We start from the raw sequence: 24289 nt of genomic DNA on the forward strand, positions 1-24289 counted from the left end.
GGTCCTTCATACTCCTGCGATGGTGTACTTCTATAGAAGGGAATGGAAAGTAACATGAGTCCTGTTTTTTCCTCCCACCAGGGAGAGGGAAGTAGAACAAAAGAATCCAGTTTAAAAGATGACTGTTTTTCCTAGGAAATTATTTCTGGCATATTAGAAATTTGGGGATACTTAAGTGTAATTTTGAGTGATACGAATTCTTAGGATAATGTGCTCATTAGTTTGTTACCCTTCCTTTACTCTTCAAAACCTGTTCAACAAGAAGAGTTTTGTGAGGGAGTGTCTCAGTTAGCAGAGTATCCCAGCTCACGAGGGAAGGAGTGCTGCTAATTGAACCTTTCAGGGGACTCGCATTTTCATGAGAGGAAAGAAATTCAGTGCCTTCTCTGATTGTGGATTTTCTCATGTTGACTTTTGATCTTGATGTTATTAAATACATTGCTGACCTCCTCACTAGATGAAAGTAGAAAGGTAGAGAAACTTGTCCTAGACGAGGAAAATTCCTGTTTCCAAAATCTGTAAAGATAAACTAATTATGAAGAAGCAGAAACTTGATCATGGTAGTTCAAAATGGGATTCAGATAAAGTTTCACATAGCAAAAATCTTACTGAATAATTTTTTGTGGTTTTTCAATGTTTTTAAAAGCCTCTCTTTTGAAAATGAATATTTGGGTATTTGTTGGCACTGTGGAGCAGAGATACTAAGTCTAGAGATAGTCTAATGTTTACATATTTGTCTACATATGGGTTTATCTGCATTGATCATAATTCCTTGACTCTAAGATGTCTTTAAGTATATCACACGTCATTATTTCATATACCACTAAGAAAGAAAAAATGCTCCCTATGGAATTCTGACACACTTACAGTGCTTTAGGGTGCATCCTGATTTCAAAGATGTTAATATGTGAAAAAATATGCATCATAGAATTGATGAGATATAGTATTTTTCTTAAACTTACAAAAACAGGGAAAATTGATATCCTTAATTACTTGTCCATCTATCTGAAATATTTAACAATACAGTCAATAGGTAAATTTATGCTTTAAAATTCTATTTACTAGGTATGATATTTCTAAGAAAAATCAAGACATTGATAGAATACCATTAATATTCAGAGAATTAACAAAGTGACCTTACATCTATAGATGATACACCCCAGATTTCCCCTGTCATGTTTTTTTAATATTTATTTTATTTTTAATATTTATTTATTTATTTTTATTTTTGGCTGTGTCGGGTCTTAGTTGCGGCATGCAGATCTTTTGTTGCAGCTCACGAAGACTTCTCTCTAGTTGTGGCGCGCAGGCTCAGTAGTTGCGGCGCCTGGGCTTAGTTGCCCCGTGGCATGTGGGACCTTAGTTCCCCGACCAGGGATCAAACCAGCGTCCCCTGCATTGGAAGGCAGATTCTTAACCACTGGGCCACCAGGGGAGTCTCTTCCCTGTCATGTTTTTAAGAATTCCCACTATTTGATATTTTCATTCCTGAGTAAAGCAATCTGGTCCCTGCAGTGCTGCCCAGACCAGGGTGTAGGGATTGCTTCTATTGTCTTTTCCAACTCTTTCAGCAGCCTTTTGAGAAAGAGCCTCTTATTTCCACTCTTAGGTATCACTAATGCTCAGAAATGAATTTTATCACCTAACATCACCCCTGAATTAAAGTCTAAAGTTCTGTCCCACTTGCCACTTTCCTGAACATTCCAGGAAATGTGATCCTTGAGCTCATGATACAGCTGCGTTCTCTAGGTTGAGGTTGATCAACTACCTCTTGCTGCAAGATTTAGTCAACTTTACTTGAGAAGCTTATTATAAATATTTTTAATGCTAAGCATATTATAGTACGAGGGGGAAAGGATTTGTGTGTGGTGAACAATTACCCATAGTCCCACTATCTTTGCCATTGGCAGCATTTTTGCAAGTTTCCTTCTAGTTTTTCACCACATAAATTTTTGCAGAGTTGAAATAACTTTTATGGGCAATTTGTGTGATGCTTTTTCACTCAACCTCATGTTATTAAAAAGAGTATCGTTAAAGGCTTGTAACTAGTTGACTGTTTTATTCTGTAGATATATTAACCATTCCCCTATTGCTTGTTATCGGGCTCTATCCATTTTATTTTTGCAGTTCTGAATCATGTCAAAATGAACATCTCTGTGTGCAAATCTCTGTCCACATTTTGATAGGAGACATAATCAACATTAATCCAATTGATTTGTACTGTTAAATTTCTTTCATGGGAAAAAAAGGGTCATAACAATCTGTCACCCAACCAAAGGGTAGGAGTGAATGTGAGAAAATGGTTGTTTATTTAATACTGTTATTATTTCAGCTCAGAGTTGAACTGAGACACATAGGTAAAGTTGTCTCCTTGCTGATGACATCATCAGTTGTGCTTGTTGCTGGGAAGCTGTTGTCCTCTTCACCTAGCCAGTATCTTCCCTACTTCACTAGTCCCGTGGAAATTCACTATCCTTGAAATTATACCAGGAGCCCAACAGCACTTTAAAAGCTCCTACTGGTGCCTGGCTCGCTCATATTTGGTTTTCCCCTCCCTTAAGGGGTAGGTATGGCCAAAATCACCAAACCGGATCCATGTTTGCCTTGCAAACCAAACAAACACTTCTGTTTTTGTTTTGCTTTGTGTCTGGACTAATCCTTAGCACCTCTTCTGCCTGTGAGCGATTTGTCACTTCCTTCTGTAAGACTGGCACCAGCAGAAATGCAGTCTCAGAGGATCCCGGGGAGAAAGCGAGGCCGACCCCCACTTCACTCAACACCTATGAAGATGGCAGTTCATAACCTTTATTCTGCTTCAGCTGGTTCTTTACCAGCAGTGAAGATCCCAAAGAAAAGAGGGCGGAAACCCGGGTACAAGGTATGGCTCCATCATCTCCTTTCTCCAAAGTGCAACTGGGCTGGGGCATGGCGCTTGGGCAGAACTCCAGTGCCAAATGTGATGAGAGGTTGGAAACTGGGTAAAGACAGGGTGAGAAATAAGTTTCTCTCAATGAAGCATGTGACAGACGAGGCTTCATTGTTGCAACATGGCACACAATACATGCTGTCGCTGTCATGTGCATTTTTACAAGTGGAGAAAGCAAATTACACCAGATGGGGAAAGTTGTAAGGCGAGCAGATTTTAGGGTCATAGCTAAACACACATTATTAAGCCTCGCATCTCAATGAACGTTTCAGACACTGAGCTTTCCCCTGACTGTTCTTATGAGGGCAGCTCTGGAAGCCACTTTCCAGAGCTCATTTGTCATTAATTTCAGTAGAAGCAGATGATGTCCCTGAGACATTTAAATTAATAATGCGAGCAAGCTAGTGTCAAAGGTCGTGAAGAGTTTTCCCTAATAGAGCCTCAATGAGGGGACTCATCATGAAAATTCAGGGTGTTAATTCATAGTTTCCTGCTTACAAAAGGCGCTGACGTCAAGATTGGCTACAAGGAGACATATCAGGCAAAATGAAAATCCTGTTACTCTTTCAAGAATTAATGATTTGGCGAGGCTGTGGGGTGGAGACTAAATTCTCTGATGTAACTGAAATCACATAAAACAACCCAAACCCGAGGGAGAGCTTCTCCTCTAAGATGTTTTTGAAGAGTCTGCTAGAGAAGAAAGATCATTGAGTTGTTTTCCATGAGCCTTTCGGGCATTAGAAAATGAGCTTCAGAAGTTTTCCTTCGTCTATTTTTCTAGAAGTAAAGAGCTTATGTTTCCATCTTGAGATCTGAATACGCAAACCAAAATGCAAATTGGCAATTAACTCCCATATATTTAGGAAAATGTATGGAAATTATTTCATGTCAGCAGAAAGACAAAGCTTCCGGAAGAATTGGTAATGAATTCAGCCTCTGTCCCTTTGGTTCTCCACAGTTCTTCCAACTGCTGGAAAATAGACACAATAGGTAGGGGGAAGGTGACTTAAAGTTATTTGGGGGTCACTGGTTTTAGTAAAAGAAGCTTTTACTCAGCCAGCTCTTGAAGCAAAGGCTTCTGTCACTGGTTATTTTTTTAACAAAGAGAGCTTCCTTTTTCTCATGGGCACACCGGTTTCAGAATTGTGTCTCTGAAGCTGGCCCAGGGCAGGTCTCTCTGCTCAGCTACCTGTGTAGTTGCTGGGGTCTGGGAATTGCATCTGGAAGGCTGGAGCAGGGCAGCCCTTCTGTTTATAGAGCCAGGGAGTGAATCCAGGATCTAAAGAAACACACTGAAAAATTTTCTCTCCTATTTGGCCTTTCTCCTGCTCCCCTGGGAGCTGTGACCCAAGAAAGAAAATTACCGACAGACACAGCATTTCTGGGGCCAGGAAAAATGGAAATTCACTCTGTGGAATGAACCCAACTTTGCAATTTTCCTGTCTCCTGAAAAAGGCAGTTTTCAGTTCTCCTAACACTCAAAGACAGCTCAAGGCAGGAAGAAAGCTTTGGAGACGGTTAGCTGACATACGGGCCCTGCACATGGCAGGTGGATCTTATTCCCATGCCTCACAGGGTGTCTTTTCTAGGGACAACAGGCCACAGATCTTCTTTCAGTCCACCTCCCATATATTTGAGGAAATTGTGGGAATTATTTCAGGCCAGCAGCTCCCCAAGCCATGGGCTTCGTGTTCGAGAAAAACGGCTCCAAACCGGGTGCCAGTCTGTATGCAGTCCCGACCCGCTCCTGGTGACAGGAGCAAAAGGTCTAAAGTCTTCAGAAAGCTAAAATGATTCCACCTAAAGGATCATCCTTTATTCTTTTTTTTTTTTTTTTTGGCTGTGTTGGGTCTTCGTTGCTGCGCATAGGCTTTCTCTAGTTGCGGCGAGCAGGGGCTACTCTTAGTTGCGGTGCGTGGGCTTCTCATTGTGGTGGCTTCTCTTGTTGTGGAGCACAGGCTCTAGGCACGCGGGCTTCAGTCGTTGTGGCACGCAGGCTCAGTAGTTGTGGGTCGTGGGCTCTAGAGCGCAGGCTCAGTAGTTGTGGCGCATAGGCTTAGTTGCTCCGTGGCATGTGGGATCTTCCCGGACCAGGGCTCGAACCCGTGTCCCCTGCATTGGAAGGCGGATTCTTAACCACTGCACCACCAGGAAAGCCCCAGGATTGTCCTTTATTCTGAAATATCTGCTTCCTGCTATTTTGGTGTTAAAGTTTATTAAGTGTCATATATTATGAGGGTTTGGTAATCTTAAAAAAATGTCCTTACTTGGCAAAGTAAAGTTAACAATGTATTAAGTCTCTCTGGTTTTATTTTGACAATTTCTTAGACCCCGAAGCCCCATTTTACCAGTAATGAAATGGTTTTAATTGTGGAGATGCCAGCAAGGAAAGTGTACAGTTTGATTCCATTTACCAAATGACCACTCATTTGGCAATTTTAACTACCTGGGACACAGCTGGGGAGCCAGAGTTGTTAACAAAAAATCCTGAGCAAGTGAAATAAGATATTACTTGGTCTACCCTTAAAGATCTTGTATTTTATTACTAAGAAAATGCTTCCAAACCCTTCCTCAGTGTCTGTTTACCTTTATTGTAGATGCATTTCTTACAAGCTTGATTATTGCAGTTTAATAGCCTTTGATTTGAAGGGGAAGATATTTTGGGGAGAAGATTGCACACACAGCTGGATACTGAAAGTATAATTATATGATATCATGTTAATAATTTAGAACAATAAAATATACAATAATTTTTCAGTTGTAAACTTATAACACTATAACTTTATGTCAGCACATTATTATATTTATATTAACAATATTATCTTAATAAAATGATAAGTATTGAGCCAGGAGATTCTGAGGATGCCTGGTTGTACCAACTGTATCACAGGTTTGTGCTGGTTGACATTTGTCGCTTCTTGCCTGGTGCTGTCCCAAGCTGTTCTGTCAGTCACCTCTGTGTCCCTGCACGTGTGGAAACTCTCTCTGGTCCAAGTATGGGTATAAGCCTCTCCCTTTAAGACCCAAGCACAGCTAACACAGGCTGTGATATTTAACCTCTTCTCTGAGTCTTGAGAATAACATGAGCAAATTATAGGCAGAAAAGGAAGGGTTTAACCGGCATTCAGATGTGAGTGCTCCAGAGTTCATGGGTCATTCCTCCTCCCAGGGCCCATCTGACCATGTCTCTTGGCCCCGGCCTGCAGCCACTTTGCTGGGGCCTGCTTGCTGCTGTGAGTATCATTTTATGGCCTTGCTGCCCCCTTCTCACCCCAGTCAAAGGAAGGAAAAACCTCTTAACGTCATATTTTCTCCGAAGAGCCATACTCTGCCACGAAAACAGCTTTCTTCATTATAAAACAGAACATTTACATCTCAGTTTGAAGAATCTGCTGTTGATTTAGGTCCTCAGTTCAGAGACTCCCCAAGGTCAACAGGTGGATTTTCCTTACATTTCATGACGAAGGAGACCATGGAAGTCTTTTTAAAAAGATAAAGAGAGAGGGTCTGCACCAGGGATAAACCCTAACTTCCATTCAGTAGACATAGCTGATTATAATGGCTCCAAATAGCGGGATTTTCAGCTTCTGTGTCTTTATGATTTAAGCAGGAAGAAAAAAGTGCCGGTTTTTTAAGATAGCCATTTGTCCCCAGTACACAATAATAATAATTAATAATAATAGCAATAATAGTCATAAGTAACACTTACTGAGCACTTCTACATTTGAGTCTCTGGGCCTAAGCACTTTATATATATATATTTCTTATAGATCCTTGATAATTTCATAGTGAGAAGAGTCAGAAAAACTGCAGGAATTAGGCATGAATTAACCATGCCCCGCAGCCTGAGGCCACATACTGTCTGGCCAGCAGCCCTCTCCACCTCAGCAATCTCTTTGCATTACTGTTCAGAATAGTATTTGTGTTTCCTGATTCAAAAAAGAGTAGATTACTTTCTGTCTGCTCTGTTTAACTAGCTAAGAAAAGTGTAACATGCTCTAGAAAGAATATCATCCCTGAAATATTAAAAACAAATAGTTTATATGTTCTAAAATGTTAATAATTGTATCATTCAGCATACAAATTCAGCTGCTGTAACAAAGGCCAAAGAACAGTGGCTTAAAGAAGATAGAAACTAATTTCTCTCTCATGTTACTGTCTGGGAAGGCCATGTGGGGCTGATTCGATGACTCCACCGTGTGGAGGACCCAGGCTCCTTTCATATTGTTGCTCTGCTATCTTAAGACACAGTCTCTACCTCATGCTCTAAGGTGGCTCCTCCAGGTCCCACCATCCCACTACTTTGGCCAGCAGAATGGGGACAGAGGTGGTGGAGGGCACGTTGTTCCCCTTTAAGGGTGAAACCTTCAGAGTTGTACACACCCTCACACTTGCAACTCACTGGCCAGGAAGTGAGTCACTTGGCCACATTTAGCTCCACAGGAGGTGGGAAAATGTAGTGTTGAGCAACCACATGATAAGCTGAAATCCAGGGATTCCATTAATAAATGAAGAGAGGAGCATGGATATTTGGGAAGAGCCAGCAATTTCTGCTAACTATTGAAAGGACAGTCTTCCGTTAACTGGTAAATTCACTTTATAAAGAAAGTAATTTTCTAAAGAGCAAGAGTAAATGCAGCATTTTGTTTTGTTCCTCCTTTCTTATTGTCATCCTTTTCCCCCCCGAAAAAGTATGTGTTCTTGGCACTGTGTAACAAGGACGTCAAGTTAACAAAAATCTCAGTTAAGAGAATGTTCAAACTTAAGTAGAAAGGGTTTGTTTGTTTGTTTGTTCCAACATTTGTTTAAAGCCTCTTTCTAAAGTGTGTTTTCATTATAACTGTTGAATTGGCTTCAGTGCTTCTTTGATTATCCAGATCTTGTATTGCCTTAAGAGTCATAGTTAGGAACACTAACGGCAGCCTAATAGTGTGGAAGGGAAGAATCGACATCTAACCTTTCCTGTGCCTATTTTCAAGGTCCCCCTCTTGCTGATGGTGCATATGAAGTACCACCTGTGGCCCGTGAGGGAAATGACTACAAAGGCACTAGGCAGGGGCCATTCCCTTGGGCTGAACGGTGTGCAGCATCTAGGGAGGGGACGGTGTCTCCTGGGGTTTTCTGTGACCCTCCTGCCCTCAGCCCAGGGCTGGAGCAATGGTCAGGGGTGAGGCTAAGCAGTGTATCTGGGGCAGCGGTATCTGGTGAATGTTTCCTGACCAGCATTCTGAGTGTAACTCAGACATGAATGTTAGTTGGTATTTTCACTTATGTTAAGGAGTGAGAGAAAGGTAAACAGTGAAGTTGTATGTTGGAATTTCACTCATTTGTCAAGGATGTGGTTGACTTCTTTGCTGAATTGGATAATAGTTTGTGAAAACAAAAAATATTTGTTTTTTCATTCTATTCGCTGTGTAATGGCTACAGACAAGACACACTTTTAAGTTTAATTTGCATTTTTAATATTTTCTCCATTGCTCTCTTAAGCCTATAAGTCAACAAAACAGTAAATCCAGCCCTATTTGTAGCATTTGCCAATTTCCAAGGTGTAAATATTCCCAACATGGCCAGTTTCAAGGCACCAATGTGACTTTCCTGAACGTGGAGTTGGTAAAAGATGTGCTGTAGTATCACTCTTGTACTCTATTTCCACACAGATGCAACAGTAAAATAATTAGAAAGTGATGAGTTTTGAGTATCTATTACCTTTGTTCTTAATATATTTTAAAAATTAATACTCTGTACGTGTGTGCACTTTAATTTTTAATAATTGCTGTGTTTAACAAACAACTTGCAATATTCCTGAAAATTTAACAATCACCTCTTGTGAACCAGTAGAAGCTGCTCCACCTCCCCGCTGCTCTGAGCTCTGCTATGCGCAGGATGCCTGTGAGTGTATGTTCCATATCCCCACTCTCATCTTCAGGGCTGACCCCACGCCTGCTGGTGCACAGAACTTGGCTCCCTCACCAGTTTCTGTAAGAAGCTCCATCACAGCAAGCATTCGTTGAAATGTGTGGGCTCTACTGAAGATTGTTGGAGTCACAGGGCAGCATCGACATTCATTAAATACTTCACATGGATGGATCTGTTTTTCTGCATCCCACTTTATCCAATGATGGTTATTTTTGTTTTCCTTTTTCTTCCTTCTGTCTCCTCGTACTCACGGAGTACGGGCTTCACGGCTTCCCTGTCTCCTCTCTCAGCCGCCCTCTGTCAGGAGGAAATTAACCCATTCTTCTCAGCCTCACCCAGGCAGGATGGTAGCACCACCTCTGCCTCCATGCACACTAACCCTAGGGCGGGGAACTGTCTCTCCTGGGGTTTTCTGTGACCATCCCCGCCCTCCTGCCCTCACCCCAGGGCTGGAGCAATGGTCAGGGGTGAGGCTAAGCAGTAGGTCTGGGGCAGTGGTATCTGGTATCTGACCAGCATTCTGAGTGTAACTCAGATATAAATGTTAATTGGTATTTTCACTTATGCTAAGGAGTAAGAGAAATGTAAACAAGGCCAAAGGATACTGGCTCCTCCATCCCTCGCATGTTTAATCTCTCCCAAGGGAAAGGAGAAAAAGTTGTGGGTAAACCCAGAAACAGGCTGACTCCTCGGAATGGAATTAGGCCATTGGCCACAAACTTCTTGTTGTTGGAGCTGATTTGTATTTCCAACAGGCAAGTTTTTTAGACTAAAGTCTAATGTTAAACACAGTGAGGTATTCAATTTTCCCTAACCCTGCTCCCTGAATCTCCGCAGAACCTGAGGGAGTTTTCTGTGAAGAAAGAGAGTGAGCCTAAAGGAGCAGTGTGCCCCCAGGGAAAGCTATGGGCAGGGACGTGGACAAAGCTGTCCTCGAATGGTGTGGGAGAGGAAGGAAGGGAGAGAAAACATGATTTTTTAAAAATAGAATCTGGTACATCAGTTTCCTAGGGCTGCTGTAACACAATACAACAAACTGGGTGGCTTAAACAGTGCAAATTTTTTTTAAATTTTATTGGAATATAGTTGATTTACAATGTTGTATTAATTTCATGTTAGATATACATATATATCACTTAATATACATATATATACATGTTAGATATATGTATTACTAATATATATGTATTACTGAATATGTATATTCTTTTTCAGATTCTTTTCCTTTATAGGTTATTATAAGATATGGACTATAGTTCCCTGTACTATATAGTAGGTCCTTGTTGTTAATCTATTTTATATATAGTGGTGTGTATCTGTTAATTCCAAACTCCTAATTTATCCCCCCCTCTCCTTTCTCCTCTGGTAACCATAAGTTTATTTTCTATGTCTGTGAGTCTATTTCTGTTTTGTGAATAAGTTCATTTGTATCATTTTTGAGATTCCACATGTAAGTGATATCATATGATATTTGTCTTTGTCTGACTTACTTCACTTAGTATAATAACCTTTAGGTCCATCCATGTTGCTGCAAATGGCACTATTTCATTCCTTTTTATGGCTGGGTAATATTCCATTGTGTATATGTACCACGACTTCTTTATCTATTCATCTGTTGATGGAACACAGAAATTTATTGTCTCACAGTTCTGCAGGGTGGACATCTGAGATCAAGACCAGCCAGGTTGGTTCCTTCTGAGGGCTGGGAGGGAGGATCTGTTGTCGCAGGCCTCTCTCCTAGCTTTGGGGGGCCTCCGGTGTTCTTTGGCTTGTGGATGGCATTCTCCCTGCGTCTTCACATTGTCTTCCCTCTGTACATGTTTGTCTGTGTGTCCAAATTTCCCCTTTCTATAAGGGCACAGTCATATTGGATCAGGGCCCACTCTAATGAACTTATCTTAACTTGATCATCTGCAAAGACCCTATTTCCCAATAAGGTCACATTCACAGGTACTGGGGGTTAGGACTTCAACATCTTTTGGTGGGGAGACACATTTTAATCCATAGCACCCAGTATAATAATCTTTATCTTGTAACTAGACATTTAGTCCATTTATATTTAAAGTAATTATTGATAACTTTGGGTGTAAATCTGTCTTATTTTCTGTATTCTATTTGTCTCACTCATTCTATGTTCCTTTTACCTGTCTTTCCTGCCTTCTTTTGGATTTTTAAGCATATAATTCTTTCTTTTCTACTTCTTGAAGTTTAAGCACTATGTTTTCTATTGTATTACTGATTGCTCTAGAAATTACGGCATGCTTACGTACTAGAGTTTTCTAAAGTTAACCTTACCTTTGCTTCTTCCTAGATCATACAAGGACCTTAGGACACTTTAACTCCATTTATCTCCCCACTTCAATATTACTGTCGTCACACATCTTAATTCTTTTTTGCTTTTTTAATCCCTCAAAACAATTATTTTTGTTTTGTACAGTTATTTTCATTTAGATTCACCTGCGTATTTACCACTTAAAAAAATTCTTCATTTCTTTTTGCATTTCATACATTCTACCTGAAATCACTTTCCATTTCCTGCAGTACATCTTTTAGAAGTCCCTTTAATATAGATCCTCTAGTGATGAATTCTCTAGCTTTTGTTGTCTGGAAGTACGTTTATTTCATCTTCACTTTTGGAAAAAAATATTTTTGCTGGGTGTAGAATTCTAGGTTGTTATTTTCCTTGCAGCACATTGAAGGTATTATTCCATTTATCTTCTGGGGCCCATTGTTGTAAAGAACTCAGCTCTCCATCTGGTTCATGTGAGGGTTCCCTGGCAGGTTTTGTATTTTTAAGCTAATTTTAAGATTTTTTTCTTTGTCTTCAGTGTTCTACAATTTCATTCTGTTGTGTCTACCTGTGGATTTCTTTTTTATTCATCTTATTTAGAGTTTGGTGGGCTTCCTGAATCTGTGGATTAGAACTTTCATCAGATCTGGAAAATTCTTAGCCATTCTCTTTTTAAATATAACCTCTGTTCCATTCTTTCTGAAACTCTAATGTTAAAACTTCTCATATTCGCATTGTCTTTTAACCTTCCCTCAATAGTTTTTATCTATTTGTCTCTATGCTACTTTTTGGTGAATTTCTTCTGACATATCTTCTGGCACACTAATTCTTTCTTTAGCTCTATTTAGTATGCTGTTAAATCTGTTTATTTAGTTTTTAATTTTAGTTATTGTATAGAAGTTAAATTTGGTTCTTTTACATTTTGCTATGCTATTTTTTATAGTTTTCTGTTCTCCAGAGATATTTTCAAACTTGTTCTTTATATCTTTATACATAGTATCACACTTGCTTTTAGAATCTGATAATTGAAATATCTTAAGTATTTTATTTTATTTATTTATTTTATTTTATTTTATTTATTTTTGGCTGCATTGGGTCTTTGTTGCTGTGTGCAGGCTTTTTCTAGTTGCGGCAAGCAGAGGCTACTCTTCGCTGTGGTGCGCGGGCTTCTCATAAGAAGAAAGAAGCGGTGGCTTCTCTTATTGTGGAACACAGGCTTTAGTCGCACGCGGGCTTCAGTAGTTGTGGCGCATGAGCTCAGTAGTTGTAGCGCACAGGCTTAGTTGCTCCACGGCATGTAGGATCTTCCCGGACCAGGGCTTGAACCCGTGTCCCCTGTACTTGCAGGTGGATTCTTAACCACTGTGCCACCAGAGAAGCCCAGTTTCTGGGGTTTTACTGCTGTGTGTTTTTATTGCCCATTCTTGCTTTGGTTCCTTGCTTCCTTGTGTGTTTGGGCTGTGTTATTCACTGACTTTGAAAAATTATTTTGGGGACTTCTTTGAGACCTTTCTCCAGAGATGATTTGTGTTTGTTTTTCCAGGTAACCTGGGAGCACTGCCAGATTGGGTAATTTTTTTTTTTTTTTTTTTTTTTTGCAGTATGTGGGTCTCTCACTGTTGTGGCCTCTCCCATTGCGGAGCACAGGCTCCAGACGCGCAGGCTCAACGGCCATGGCTCCCGGGCCTAGCCGCTCTGCGGCATGTGGGATCTTCCCGGACCGGGGCACGAACCTATGTCCCCTGCATCGGCAGGCGGACTCTCAACAACTGCGCCACCAGGGAAGCCCAGATTGGGTAATTTTTAAACTAACTTCACAGCCTGAAGTTTTCCTGGTTGCCCAAGTTCTGTGAATTTGAGCTACAAATCTGTGTGAGCTCTGGCTTGTGGCAATATCTTCCCAGGAATTCTGCACACCCCCTCCCCCAGTGTCAAGGCAACTTTCCTTAGAGTCAGTTATGGGTTGGGTAGGGCAGGACAAGTTTATAGCTAGCTTACCCTTACCCTGAGGTTGTAGCCCTTTGGGTGAGCTCTGATCCATGGCAATTCCAAGGCCTAGATTTCACCTATATTTGGGCCCAATTATCCTTTATATATTGTTAGCGCCTCCATACTTTTACTAATCTTACATTTTATCCATTGTTGGTGGTTGTTTTCAGTTGATCCACATAACATAGTTTTCTATATTCCCAGAAACAAAACTCCGAAGAAATTTAGGATGCCACATTTCTTCTAATCAACATTCAAAATATGGCACTGACACTGGTTTTATCTCAAACTCTTTAATGTTTTCAGAAATAGTCTAATGCAAGGTACATACACACATTACGAGTTGGAATAGAACTTAGAAACCAACAAGCTGGGATTTCGCAGGTGGTCCAGTGGTTAAGACTCCATGCTTCCACTGCGGGGGGCACGGGTTCGATCCCTGGTCTGGGAACTAAGATCCTGTATGCTGAGTAGCAAGGCCAAAAAAAAAAAAAAAAAAAAAGCCAACAACCCTACCCACATTAATGGCTTTGGAAGATGAAGCCCAGAGGCACTGAATGGGTTGCTCAGAGTCCCACGTGAGTCAGGGGCAGAACCAGGATTAGAACCCCAGCCCTCTCTGAGTCCTGTGTTCTCACCACTCCCCTGCAGCTCTTTGGGCAATGTGAAATCATGTCAGTTCTCAGTGTTCATTTTCCAGATGAGGAAATGTGGATGCTCGACTTCTTTTTCACGTCCTCTCCCAGAAGTTCCGCATAGAATGTTTCCTGTCGTATTCTGAAATTTTACTGCTTGAGTATTAGAGGAGGAATGTTTTGAACCTTAGACACAAGCCAGGGTTATGGCTTCCCCAAAGTTAACTAAATGAGCAACAAGTAAAATGCTAATGTTTTAAACTAATGTAATAAAAGTATACTATCAAACAAAGTTTCTGTGAATAAATCTAGAAGTTATCTTTGATTTTGCACTTCCTCTAATCACCTTAATTTCACCTCCAAAGTACACCTGAATCCAACCAATTCTTTTCTGTTTTCACTACTTTCACCCTAGTTCAGCCACCTATGCGTCTTGCCTGGACCATATGATAACCTCCTCACTAGTATTCTTTTCTCTATTTTGCCTCTCCCCATCCATTCTCTGTATAGCAGCCATACTTAATTTTATAAAATAAAAACTGGGTTGTGTCTTTCTCTGCTTAAAATTCTCTAATTGTTTCCATAACTTCTAGAATAAAATCCAAACTTTTTAATCTGACTGTACTTATTTACTAGGAGTGCTATAACGAAGTACCACAAACTGGGTGTCTTAAAACAACAGTTCTGGAGGCTAGAAGTCCAAAATCAAGGTGTTGGAAGGGCCATGCTCTCTCTGAAGGTTCTAGGGTAGGATCCTTCCTTGACTCTTCCTAGCTTCTAGTGGTTGCCTGCAATCCTTTGGTGTTCCTTGGTTGTAGACATATCACTCCAATTTCTGCCTCCATTGTCACATGGGATTCTCCCTGTGTGTCTGTGTCTGTGTCCAAATTTCCCTCTTCTTATAAGGACACCAGTCATTGGCATTAGGGCCCACTCTAATCCAGTATGGCCTCATCTTAACTTGATTACATCTGCAAATACCCTATTTCCAAGTCAAGTCCCATTCACAGGTACTGGGAGTTAGGACTTGAACAAGTCTTTTTTGAGAGGGACACGATTCAATCTACAACACTGACTTAGAAAACCCTCATGATTGGGCCCTGACCACCTAGCTAACCTCATCTTGCATCCTTCTGCCTCTTGCTCATAATTCCAGCCACTCTGGCTTCCTGGTTCTTTGAAGAAGCCAAGCTTTAGGAGGCTTACACTGATCACTCTGTCTCCTTCGAAAGTTCTTTCCTCAGCCTCCCTCTTTTTTTAAAAAATAATTTTATTTATTTAATTTTTTGCCTCATTGAGTCTTTGTTGCTGCATGTAGGCTTTCTCTAGTTGTGGCGAGCGGGGGCTACTCTTCATTGCGGTGCGCGGGCTTCTCATTGCGGTGGCTTCTCTTGTTGCAGAGCACGGGCTCTAGGCGTGCGGGCTTCAGTAGTTGTGGCATGCAGGATCAGTAGTTGTGGCTCGTGAGCTCTAGAGCTCAGGCTCAGTAGTTGTGTCACACAGGCTTAGTTGCTCCGCAGCAGGTAGGATCTTCCCGCACCAAGGCTAGAACCCGTGTCCCCTGCATTGGCAGGCGGATTCTTAACCACGGAGCCACCAAGGAAGCCCTCAGCCTCCCTCTTGTCATTCAGATCTTGATGTAGGTGTCACCTCCTTATCAGCCTACCCTAGTCACCTGGTCCCTTTTTATCACATCCCCATATTTTACTTCTCAGAGTAGTACTTATCACAATTTGACATTTTTGTTGTGTTTCTTATTTGTTTCCTCCACTATGCTATTACCTCATCAAGAACAATGACCTTATCTTCCCCATTTACAGATGTATCCTCAGCACCTACAACAGTTTCCTGCACACAATAGGTGCTCAATAAATATTTGTTGAGTAAATGACCGCCTCATGGAATGAATTTTTTTCCCTTTTTATACTTAGCTTAAATGATACAACTTGGAAAGGGCAGCTTCTGCCTAAGCAGTACTTAACGTACTGGGAACATTTCTTAAAGGGGATCGTGTGCAATGTGTAAGGTAGGAGAGTGGGTCTTCAAAGATTTGGGAAGATGTGATCCCAAGTGGGTAAGTGTAGAAAATGTAGATGGGTCCTAGAAGAAAGATGGGCAATTTCCCTTTCCTGCCATGGCTACATGAACAAGAAACTTGGAACTCATTTGTATTTCTGGAATTTCTAATAATAATATTATAATACTAGCAGCAATAATGATCAGAAATACTTACTGAGTTCTCACTTTGCACTAGCCCTATGCTAAATGTTTACACTTCATTCTTGTCACATCCTTGTGATGAGAAGGTGCTGTTATCCTTACCTTACAGATGAGGAAAGGTAGGCTCTGAAAGGCTAAGTAGCGAGGCTGAGGACAGGGTTAGTGAGGCTCCATTGTATGTGCCTACTGTTATCCTGAACTTATTTTAGTTTTGCTTTGCTGTTTCATCCTCTGCTGATGTGCAGGCAGGCTCTACACATCTTCATACTTCCCCCGACCACAGTCTGTATCCTTCATTTACCAACCTCTTCTTGTCAATCTAACAAATACTCTTTAGTCAGTACTTCTGTTTCTCCACACTTGCATATTTCTGGAAAAATACTTGAATTTTACATCAGCTGATCCCTTCTTCTTTAGTGTGCCCTGGCCATACATCTCAGTTTGCAGACAAATCCCCTCCCAGCTCTTTGCAGTGATTTTCTAGCAAGCGTCTTAGAGAAGGTCTTCCCCTGAAGACAGCGGGAGCAAGAAACTCTCCAGGCCCATATCTTGGATCTGTGGATGGAAAAGAAAGATGAGCTGATCCCAGATTCCCCAGACCCTTTGGTGGAGACTCCAGCTGGCAGGGGCCGCCTCTACCCCTCTGCTTCACCCCACCATGATGCTTTAAGAAGGCAAAGCACAGCCACTGGCACCCATGCCCTGGATGAGGAGTCGCCATACCCATTTGATCGAGGTTTTGAATTTCAGGTAAAGGTGCCAACTTTGCCAGCATCTGTACAGGCTGTTGGCTTCGAAGGCCAAGGATTAGCTCCTGCATGTCAGAGCAAGGCATCCTGGGCAGCAAATCTTCTTCCAGTCTTATGCAGCCAAGAAAGAGGCCTCTCCTCCCTCCTTCCTCTTTATTTTCCCCAATTTATTCTGCCAGATTCTGTTTTGAATATTTTTAAAATAAACTATATTTTAGAACAGTTTTAGGTTTAGAGAAGGGTTGCAAATACACAGAGGATTCTCATATACCCGACACCTAGTTCCTCCTGTAGCTAATATCTTACATTTTTATGGTACATTTGTCACAGCTAGTGAACAAATAACAATACATTATTGTTAAATAAGGTCCATATTTTATTGAAATTCATTAGTTTTCCCCTATTTTGTTCCAGAATACATCCAGGATACCTCATCACATTTAGTCATCATGTCTCCTTAGGCTCCTCTGGGCTGTGAAAATCTCTTAGACTTTTCTTGTTTTTGATGACATTGGCAGTTTTGAGGAGTATTGGTCAAGTATTCTACAAAATGTTCTGCAACTTGGGTTTTTTGAAGTTTATCCCATGATTAGATGGGAGTTATGGATTTTTGGAAAGAAGATCTCAGAGGTAAGGTGCCATTCCCATGACGGCCTGTCAAGGGTGCGAACTATCGACATGGTTTATCACTGTGGGTGGTGATCTGGATCCCCTGGCTGAGGTGGTGTGTGACCAGTTTCTCCACTGTAAAGTTACTATTCCCCCCATTCCCATGCTGTCCTCTTTGGAAGGAAGTCACTTTGTGTGGCCCACACTTAAGGAGGAGGAGTTATACTCCACGATAAAATGTTTGGAATTTTTATACATGGGAGATCTGTCGATTCTCCCCATGTGTTTACTTAGTCAGTCACTCATTTATGTGAGTATGGAGTCATGGATATTCACTGTATACTTTGAATTATAACCCACTACTACCTTCTTTATCTGTTGCTCGTGTTGCTCCAGGTTTGGCCATTGAAAGCTCTTTCAGTTGACTCCCGTGTCCCTATGACCTACCCCTCTCCCTTTGCTAGGTTACCTTACTTTTGATTCATTCTTTATATTAAGCAATGAGATAGAAATTTCAGAATGCTGAGTCAAAGGATATTCCTACTGATGATTTATCCTCTTACCACAAGGATATTTTTTAAAAGTCATATACCACCCACAGTTGCATGAGATTCCTTCTTTGTTCAAAAGTCCCAGAAGTTGTTTTACAGGTTGAATGAATATGTAAGGTTTTTCCTGCAACCAGCTGACTTATTCTAATCCCTTTAATTGCTTCACCTGGGCAGAAATTATGGGCAGAGGTAACAGCCAACTATATTATTTCATTGGCGGTGGGTTCAATGGACAGATCCCCCTCTAATAAATATTAAAATAGTGAGCAAGTATTAAGGTTAGGCTCATTATGAAGTTTACATGAACAGTAAACAGTGTCTGCTATCTAAGTCTTAGCTGCCGTCCTCCTCTTTCTCATCATCATCATTGTCATTTTCCTCGGGATGGATCACACGGATCTTTGTGTAATTTACTTAGAGGACACAGGGGGGAAAATGACTTACTAATCCTGTTTATTTTCCCCCACCAATACCGTTATCTGTATGTTGGGCATTGAAGGGCTTTAAGCCTGTAAAGGAGGACTTAGCCAAGGTTCTTCCAGAGCCTGTTGACAGCCTTTGGAGACTGTCACCACCAGCCTCTCCATCACAAGCTGTACCTTCCTAGAGATACCACTCCTAGAGAGACCACCAGGGGAACCCTTGGTGCCTGACCTGGGAGAACAGGCAGAGTGGCTGCAGCCCTCCTCACACTTGGCAGATGAGGGAACCGTGCCATAGTCACGGTGACTGAGTCACAGGAAGTTTCCCATCTACTCTGTCCCAGCACTGAAGTTTCTTTTAAATTATTTTTATAATACTTAGTATGGTATTGCTACATGATGAGCCTTTTAATTCTTTCAAATGTTAACTCAAATTAAGATGAACTGTCTATTGTTAATTGCTGCTTCTGATTAGTACAGGATCTCTAGCAAGAGCCCCAGACTCTGCGCACATACATCCTTGTGTAGCCAACATGCTCACTTTTGGCCTGTCTCCTTTTAAATTCATTGCAATTAATTTAAATTCATTTCCGCACATCCCACTGTGCCCTCATTACTGCTCAGCAGCCACATTCCATTCCCCCCATGGCCTCCCACCCTCCTAGTTCATTAACCCACCCTCCTCCACCCTCACACACAGCTTCCAGCATCACTGAGAAATTAGAAGCCATTGCAAAAGGCCTTCTGTAAGCTCCCACCTCCACATCCACCCAAATCCAGAGCCTCATATTCCTCCTTCCTTCCTACTGCAGTAGATGAAAAGTCCTTTTTTCTGTCTAAGGCCATAACCCAGTTCATTAAATCTTATCCTCTCTCACCTGTTCAGAGACTCAATGCCAGCAGTTCTCCACACACTCCCCTGTATCATCAATTTTTCCCTCTCTACTGGGCTACTTCCACCAGATTAGAACATATTTCCCCCTTCTCAAAAGCAACAACAAAAAATCTTTTAAAAATTAAAAAAAAAATAGGGCTTCTGTGGTGGCGCAGTGGTTAAGAATCCACCTGCCAATGCAGGGGACATGGGTTTGAGCCCTGGTGCAGGAAGATCCCACATGCTGCGGAGCAACTAAGCCTGTGCACCACAACGACTGAGCCTGCACTCTAGAGCCTGCGAGCCACAACTACTGAGCCCAACTGCCACAACTACTGAAGCCCGCATGCCTAGAGCCCGTGCTCTGCACAAGAGAAGCCACTGCAATGAGAAGCCCGCGCACTGCAATGAAGAGTAGCCCCGCGGCTCGTTGCAATTAGAGAAACCCGCGGGCAGCAACAAAGACCCAACGCAGCCAAAAATAAAAATGAAATAAATAAATTTTTTTAAAAAAGTAATTGTGATAAAAACCACATGGCATAAAATTTATCATCATAACCATTTCTAAGTGTACAGTACAGTAGTTTAAGTATATTCACATCGCTGTGCATCCAACTTCCAGAACGTTTTCACCTTGCAAAACTGAAACTCTATACTCATTAAACAACGACTCTCCCTTTCCCCCTCCCTCCATCCCTTAGCAGCCACCATTCTTCTTTCTGTTTAAGTGCATTTGACTACTCTAGGTCCCTCATATAAGTGGAATCATACAGTTGTTGTCTTTTTGTACCTGGCTTATTTCACTTAGCATAATGTCCTCAAGTTTCATCCATGTTGTAGCATGTGTCAGAATTTTCTTCCTTTTTAAGGCTGAATAATATTTCCTTGTATGTATATACCACATTTTGTTTATCCATTCATCTGCTGATGGACATTTGTTGCTTCTACAATGACTATGATGAATAATACTGCTGTGAACATGAGTGTACAGATATCTCTTGGAGACACTGCTTTTAATTCTTTGAGAAGTGGACTTTCTGGGTAATTCTATTTTTAATTTTTTGAGGAATGCACCATTTTACATTCCCACCAATAGTGCACAAGGGTTGCAGTTTCTCCACATCCTCATCAACATGTGTTATTTTTAATTTAAATCTTATTTTTTTTATAGTAGCCATCCTAATGGCTGTGAGGTGGTATCTCATTGTGGGGCAAAAATCTTTCAGTCCTACTTTTCCTGCTGCTGTGGCTAATTGGCCACTCCTTTTTAAGACAGGACTCCTTGCAAAAGTTGGCTTTACTTCCTGATCCAGTGCCTCTCTTCCCACTATATCTTAAGCTTATTCCAATCAGGTTCTCATCTCACCTACTGCACCACAGCCTCTCATGTCGAACCGTTGCTATGTGGCCACTTCTGGTCCTCCACGTCTGACCGAGCATTTGACATGGTTGGTTACTCTCTTCTCCATGAGACACTTTCTTCATCTTGTCCCCGCAGTGCCATGCTCTCCTGCTTTTCTTTCTACCCCACTGGATAGAGTTCCTGGTTTCTTTTGCTGTTCACCCCTCTCTCTCCGACTTCTTCATGTTGGAGTCCTTCAGGGCTCAATGAATGGATCTTCCTCTTCTCCACCTACCCTCAATTCTCTGATGATCTCATTCATTATCATGGCCTTAAATATCAACTCGCTACTTACGATTCCAAAATTAGTTCCCCGTTTAGACTTTCCCCCAGAACTCCGTAGTCCAGTTTACATACCTGCCTACTTACCATCTCTTCTTGGATCTAAGCATCTTAAACCTGACATGTCCAAAATCAACCCGACCTTCCCTCGTTGTCTCCACTCTCCCCTCCTCCTTCCCCCACCTGCAAACTCCCTGGCCCAAACCCTCGGAGTCATCCTTGACTTCTTTCTTTTTCTCTCACACACTACATCCAGTGTGTCAGAACGTCCTTCTGGTCCCACCTTCAAAATCTGTCCAGAATCTGTCCCCTTCTCTTCACCTCCACTGCTCTCACCCTGATCCAACCTACCGTCGTCGCTCATCTACTCTAGATTAGTGGTCCTCTCACTTTTGCTCCTTTCGTCTCTTCTCAACACAACAGTAAGAAAGATTGTTTAAAATGTCAGTTTAGATTCTGTAGTTTCTCTGCTCAGAAGAGCTCAGAGCAAAAGTCAAAGAACTTACAGTGTCTTGCAGAGCCCCGTGGTTTTACCACCTCTCCAATCTCACTCTTGCCACCTTAATGTGGCACAAACACTCCAGGCATGCTCTGCCTCAGGACCTTTGCAGTTGGTATTCTCATTCACTGGAATGTTTTCCCCTTAAACACTGGTATGACTTGAATGAATGAATGTAGAATGGTTGGATAACTAGCAGTAGGAATACTATTTCTCCATGACTACTATTATTATTACATCCTAAAAATCCAGGAATCAAGTTAGGATATGGATGGGGATTGCATATACATTAACAACAGAATGTACACCCTTGCTACTCAAAGTGTGGTCCATAGACCAGCAGCATCAGCCTTTGATGGTCTCCACTGCAGGAAATAAACCCTGAGAAGCATGTCACCTTTTGGAAGAATGGCTCCTGCTGTCTCTTCTAGCAGGACCCAGTGATCTTTGTGAACAGAAAACTCAGCAGAGTGAGCAAAGCTTCAGGATTGGTCACTGGGTGGCTGTCAGGAAAGAGCTGTCCGCAGGAACCTCAGGAGCACAGGGGCTCAGGCTGGGAACTGTCCCCGACCCTGCATCCTGCACTCAGGAGGCTTATAGGCTGCAATTCCTCACACCTCTGTGTGTCCCACACCCTCTGCCTGACACAGTCATTTCCTGGGTGGCTCCACTGTAAGGACGGGGTGCAGAGCTGACCTCTAGGTGTGACCCAAACTTGAATCTTGATCATGAACTTGAATCTGAAGTTCAGCCCCCAAAGCTACACAATAGAAAGGTGTGGAAGAATGACAGAGTAGCAGTGGTTAACTGAGCCCAGGAAGGATCCTGGGAAAGTGCAGAGAGCATCTCCAGATTTTCATTGACTCCCTGGGTTCTCTCTTGCAGCTCAAGTCTCGGGTTCTCATGACGCCTTTAGCCCTCTCACCCCCGCGGAGCACGCCGGAGCCCGACCTCAGCTCCATCCCTCAGGATGCAGCCACCATACCCAGCTTGGCAGCGCCACAGGCTCTCACAGGTAGGTGAGGCGAATGAACTCCAAGGCTGGGATGGCCTGCCCTCCAGCTAAAGTTACTTTGTGAACTAGAGAGCTGCCACTGAGGTCGCTCAAAAGAAGGATTCAGTGTGTCAGTTGGACAGTAGATAGGATGACCAAATTCTCTGAGAACAGGAGTTCAGTGTCTCACAGCTTGGATTATTTAAAATTGATTTTCAATACATCTTGGGTTCAGCTGGTTGCTGTGGGTGGGTGGAGGCTAGAAAGAGTGGTTGGCGGCCCAGACTGTCTTCAGAGCCGCGTCTACTTTGCACCAACAGTGAGCCTGCTCACCTTGAAGAGTTTCTATCCCTGTGTTTGTACTTCCAGATCTCCTAAGGATCTTAATGCCCCTCAATCCCACCCAGTGCCTTCCAGTCCAGTTCAGGGTGGAGCTCGGCCCAGTCTCCCTCATGGGGCGTCCACCAACCAACAGTTCCATCTTAAAAGTAACAGCAGTCGGATGGTGTCTCTCTCTCTCTCCCTCTCTCTCTCTCTCTCTCACACACACACACACACACACACACACACACACACACATATACACATACACATCCATAGTTCCCCCTCATCACAAACCATCCGCAGCCCCATCCCACTTAAATCCCTCAGTGCCCTAATGCTGTTAGGTAAAGACCAAATTTTGTAGTATGGCCAACAAGGCCCTGCTCTTAGTTTTTAGGGCCCATCATAGGATCGTAGCATATTCTCTTTCCTTCTTCTGGAATGATCTTTCCTCTAGGGTCAACCTATTCCTCCCTTGCACCTCAGCTCAGGTACCTCCCTCCAGAAAGTGTTCACTAACTTTCCTGCCAAGGTTCCCAGGATGGGCTCTCCTAGCATCTCCCTAATGTTTCTTGCAGCCAAGGTCACATATCACTTCCTGTAATTCTCTGAGTAGGTCTGTCTCCCCTTCTGGGCCCTAAGTTCTCTGAAGTCAGGGATTATGTAGATTTTCTCTGTAGGGCCTAGCACACTGCCTGGCATGAAGGTCCCTTAGCAATTAGATTTTCCTTAATCATGTGGGATTAGTTGAAGAAGGAAGCCTGGTAGAGTGAAAAGAGCACAGGCCATGACATCAGAAAGATGTTAGTTAAAATCCCTATTGCACCATTAATTACACTTTCTGAGCAGCCACTAACCACTTTTAACCTCAGTTTCTTCTTTAGTAGAGGAAGTAATAATATTTAATTCTCAGGCTTATCTTGAGAATCAAACAAGATAAAGGATATACAGTGCCCGGAATATAGTAGGTGCTCAATAAAAACTAATTTTCTTCAACTTTGTTGTTACTGTTTAATCCTTCCAAAGTCCTAATGGTCTCCTCTTACAGTCCCTCTTTAACGCTTCTCTGCACTAGTGGCCTCCAGGGTAAGATGCTCATACCTGGGCTGGGGGCAGGGGGAGACATAAAAGGAGCCATTAACATGTGGAAGAAAATATGACACCTACTATTAATATTTCTTTTTATCTCATCCTTTAAAATTTTCTATTTTTTGGTTATATCTTTAAAATGTATGTAATACCTTAATACGGTTGAGAATGTATATAATCTATAAATAAATAAACACATGTTAGGGCATGTGGCAAAAATTTTTTTACCAATGGGGTATATTACTTTAAAAGTGTGGGGACCATTGGTTGGGCTCACCTAAATGGACTGCTGAGCGTTCATTACCCTGAGATTGTAAGTAGAATCCTCTTTAGAATTTCATCGAATATATAGTCTTTGGAGTAATTAGCAACATGTTGATTTTTTTTAATTACTGAAGGTTAACAAAAAAAATGGCAAACATTATATATAGCTTGATAGCTTCCTGGGAGGAGAAGGGAAGATTTTGTGTATGTTCCCAGCACATAAATACATTTATATACATGGTCCACAATTGTCC

General features: G+C 42.0%; 1 protein-coding gene across 1 annotated transcript in view; it reads left to right on the forward strand.

Annotated features, from left to right (window-relative positions):
• The window catches only part of SCML4 (Scm polycomb group protein like 4), a 128459-nt gene that overhangs the window by 64318 nt on the left and 39852 nt on the right, over positions 1 to 24289 (forward strand). The window contains exons 3-4 of the mRNA XM_067702426.1: positions 2664 to 2878; positions 22250 to 22379. Coding sequence (XP_067558527.1) covers positions 2723 to 2878; positions 22250 to 22379 — 286 coding nt within the window. The 5' untranslated portion in view covers positions 2664 to 2722. The remainder of the gene's footprint in view (positions 1 to 2663; positions 2879 to 22249; positions 22380 to 24289) is intronic.

Source organism: Pseudorca crassidens, chromosome 13 (assembly GCF_039906515.1).
Source record: "Pseudorca crassidens isolate mPseCra1 chromosome 13, mPseCra1.hap1, whole genome shotgun sequence".
NCBI classification, from domain to species: domain Eukaryota; kingdom Metazoa; phylum Chordata; class Mammalia; order Artiodactyla; family Delphinidae; genus Pseudorca; species Pseudorca crassidens.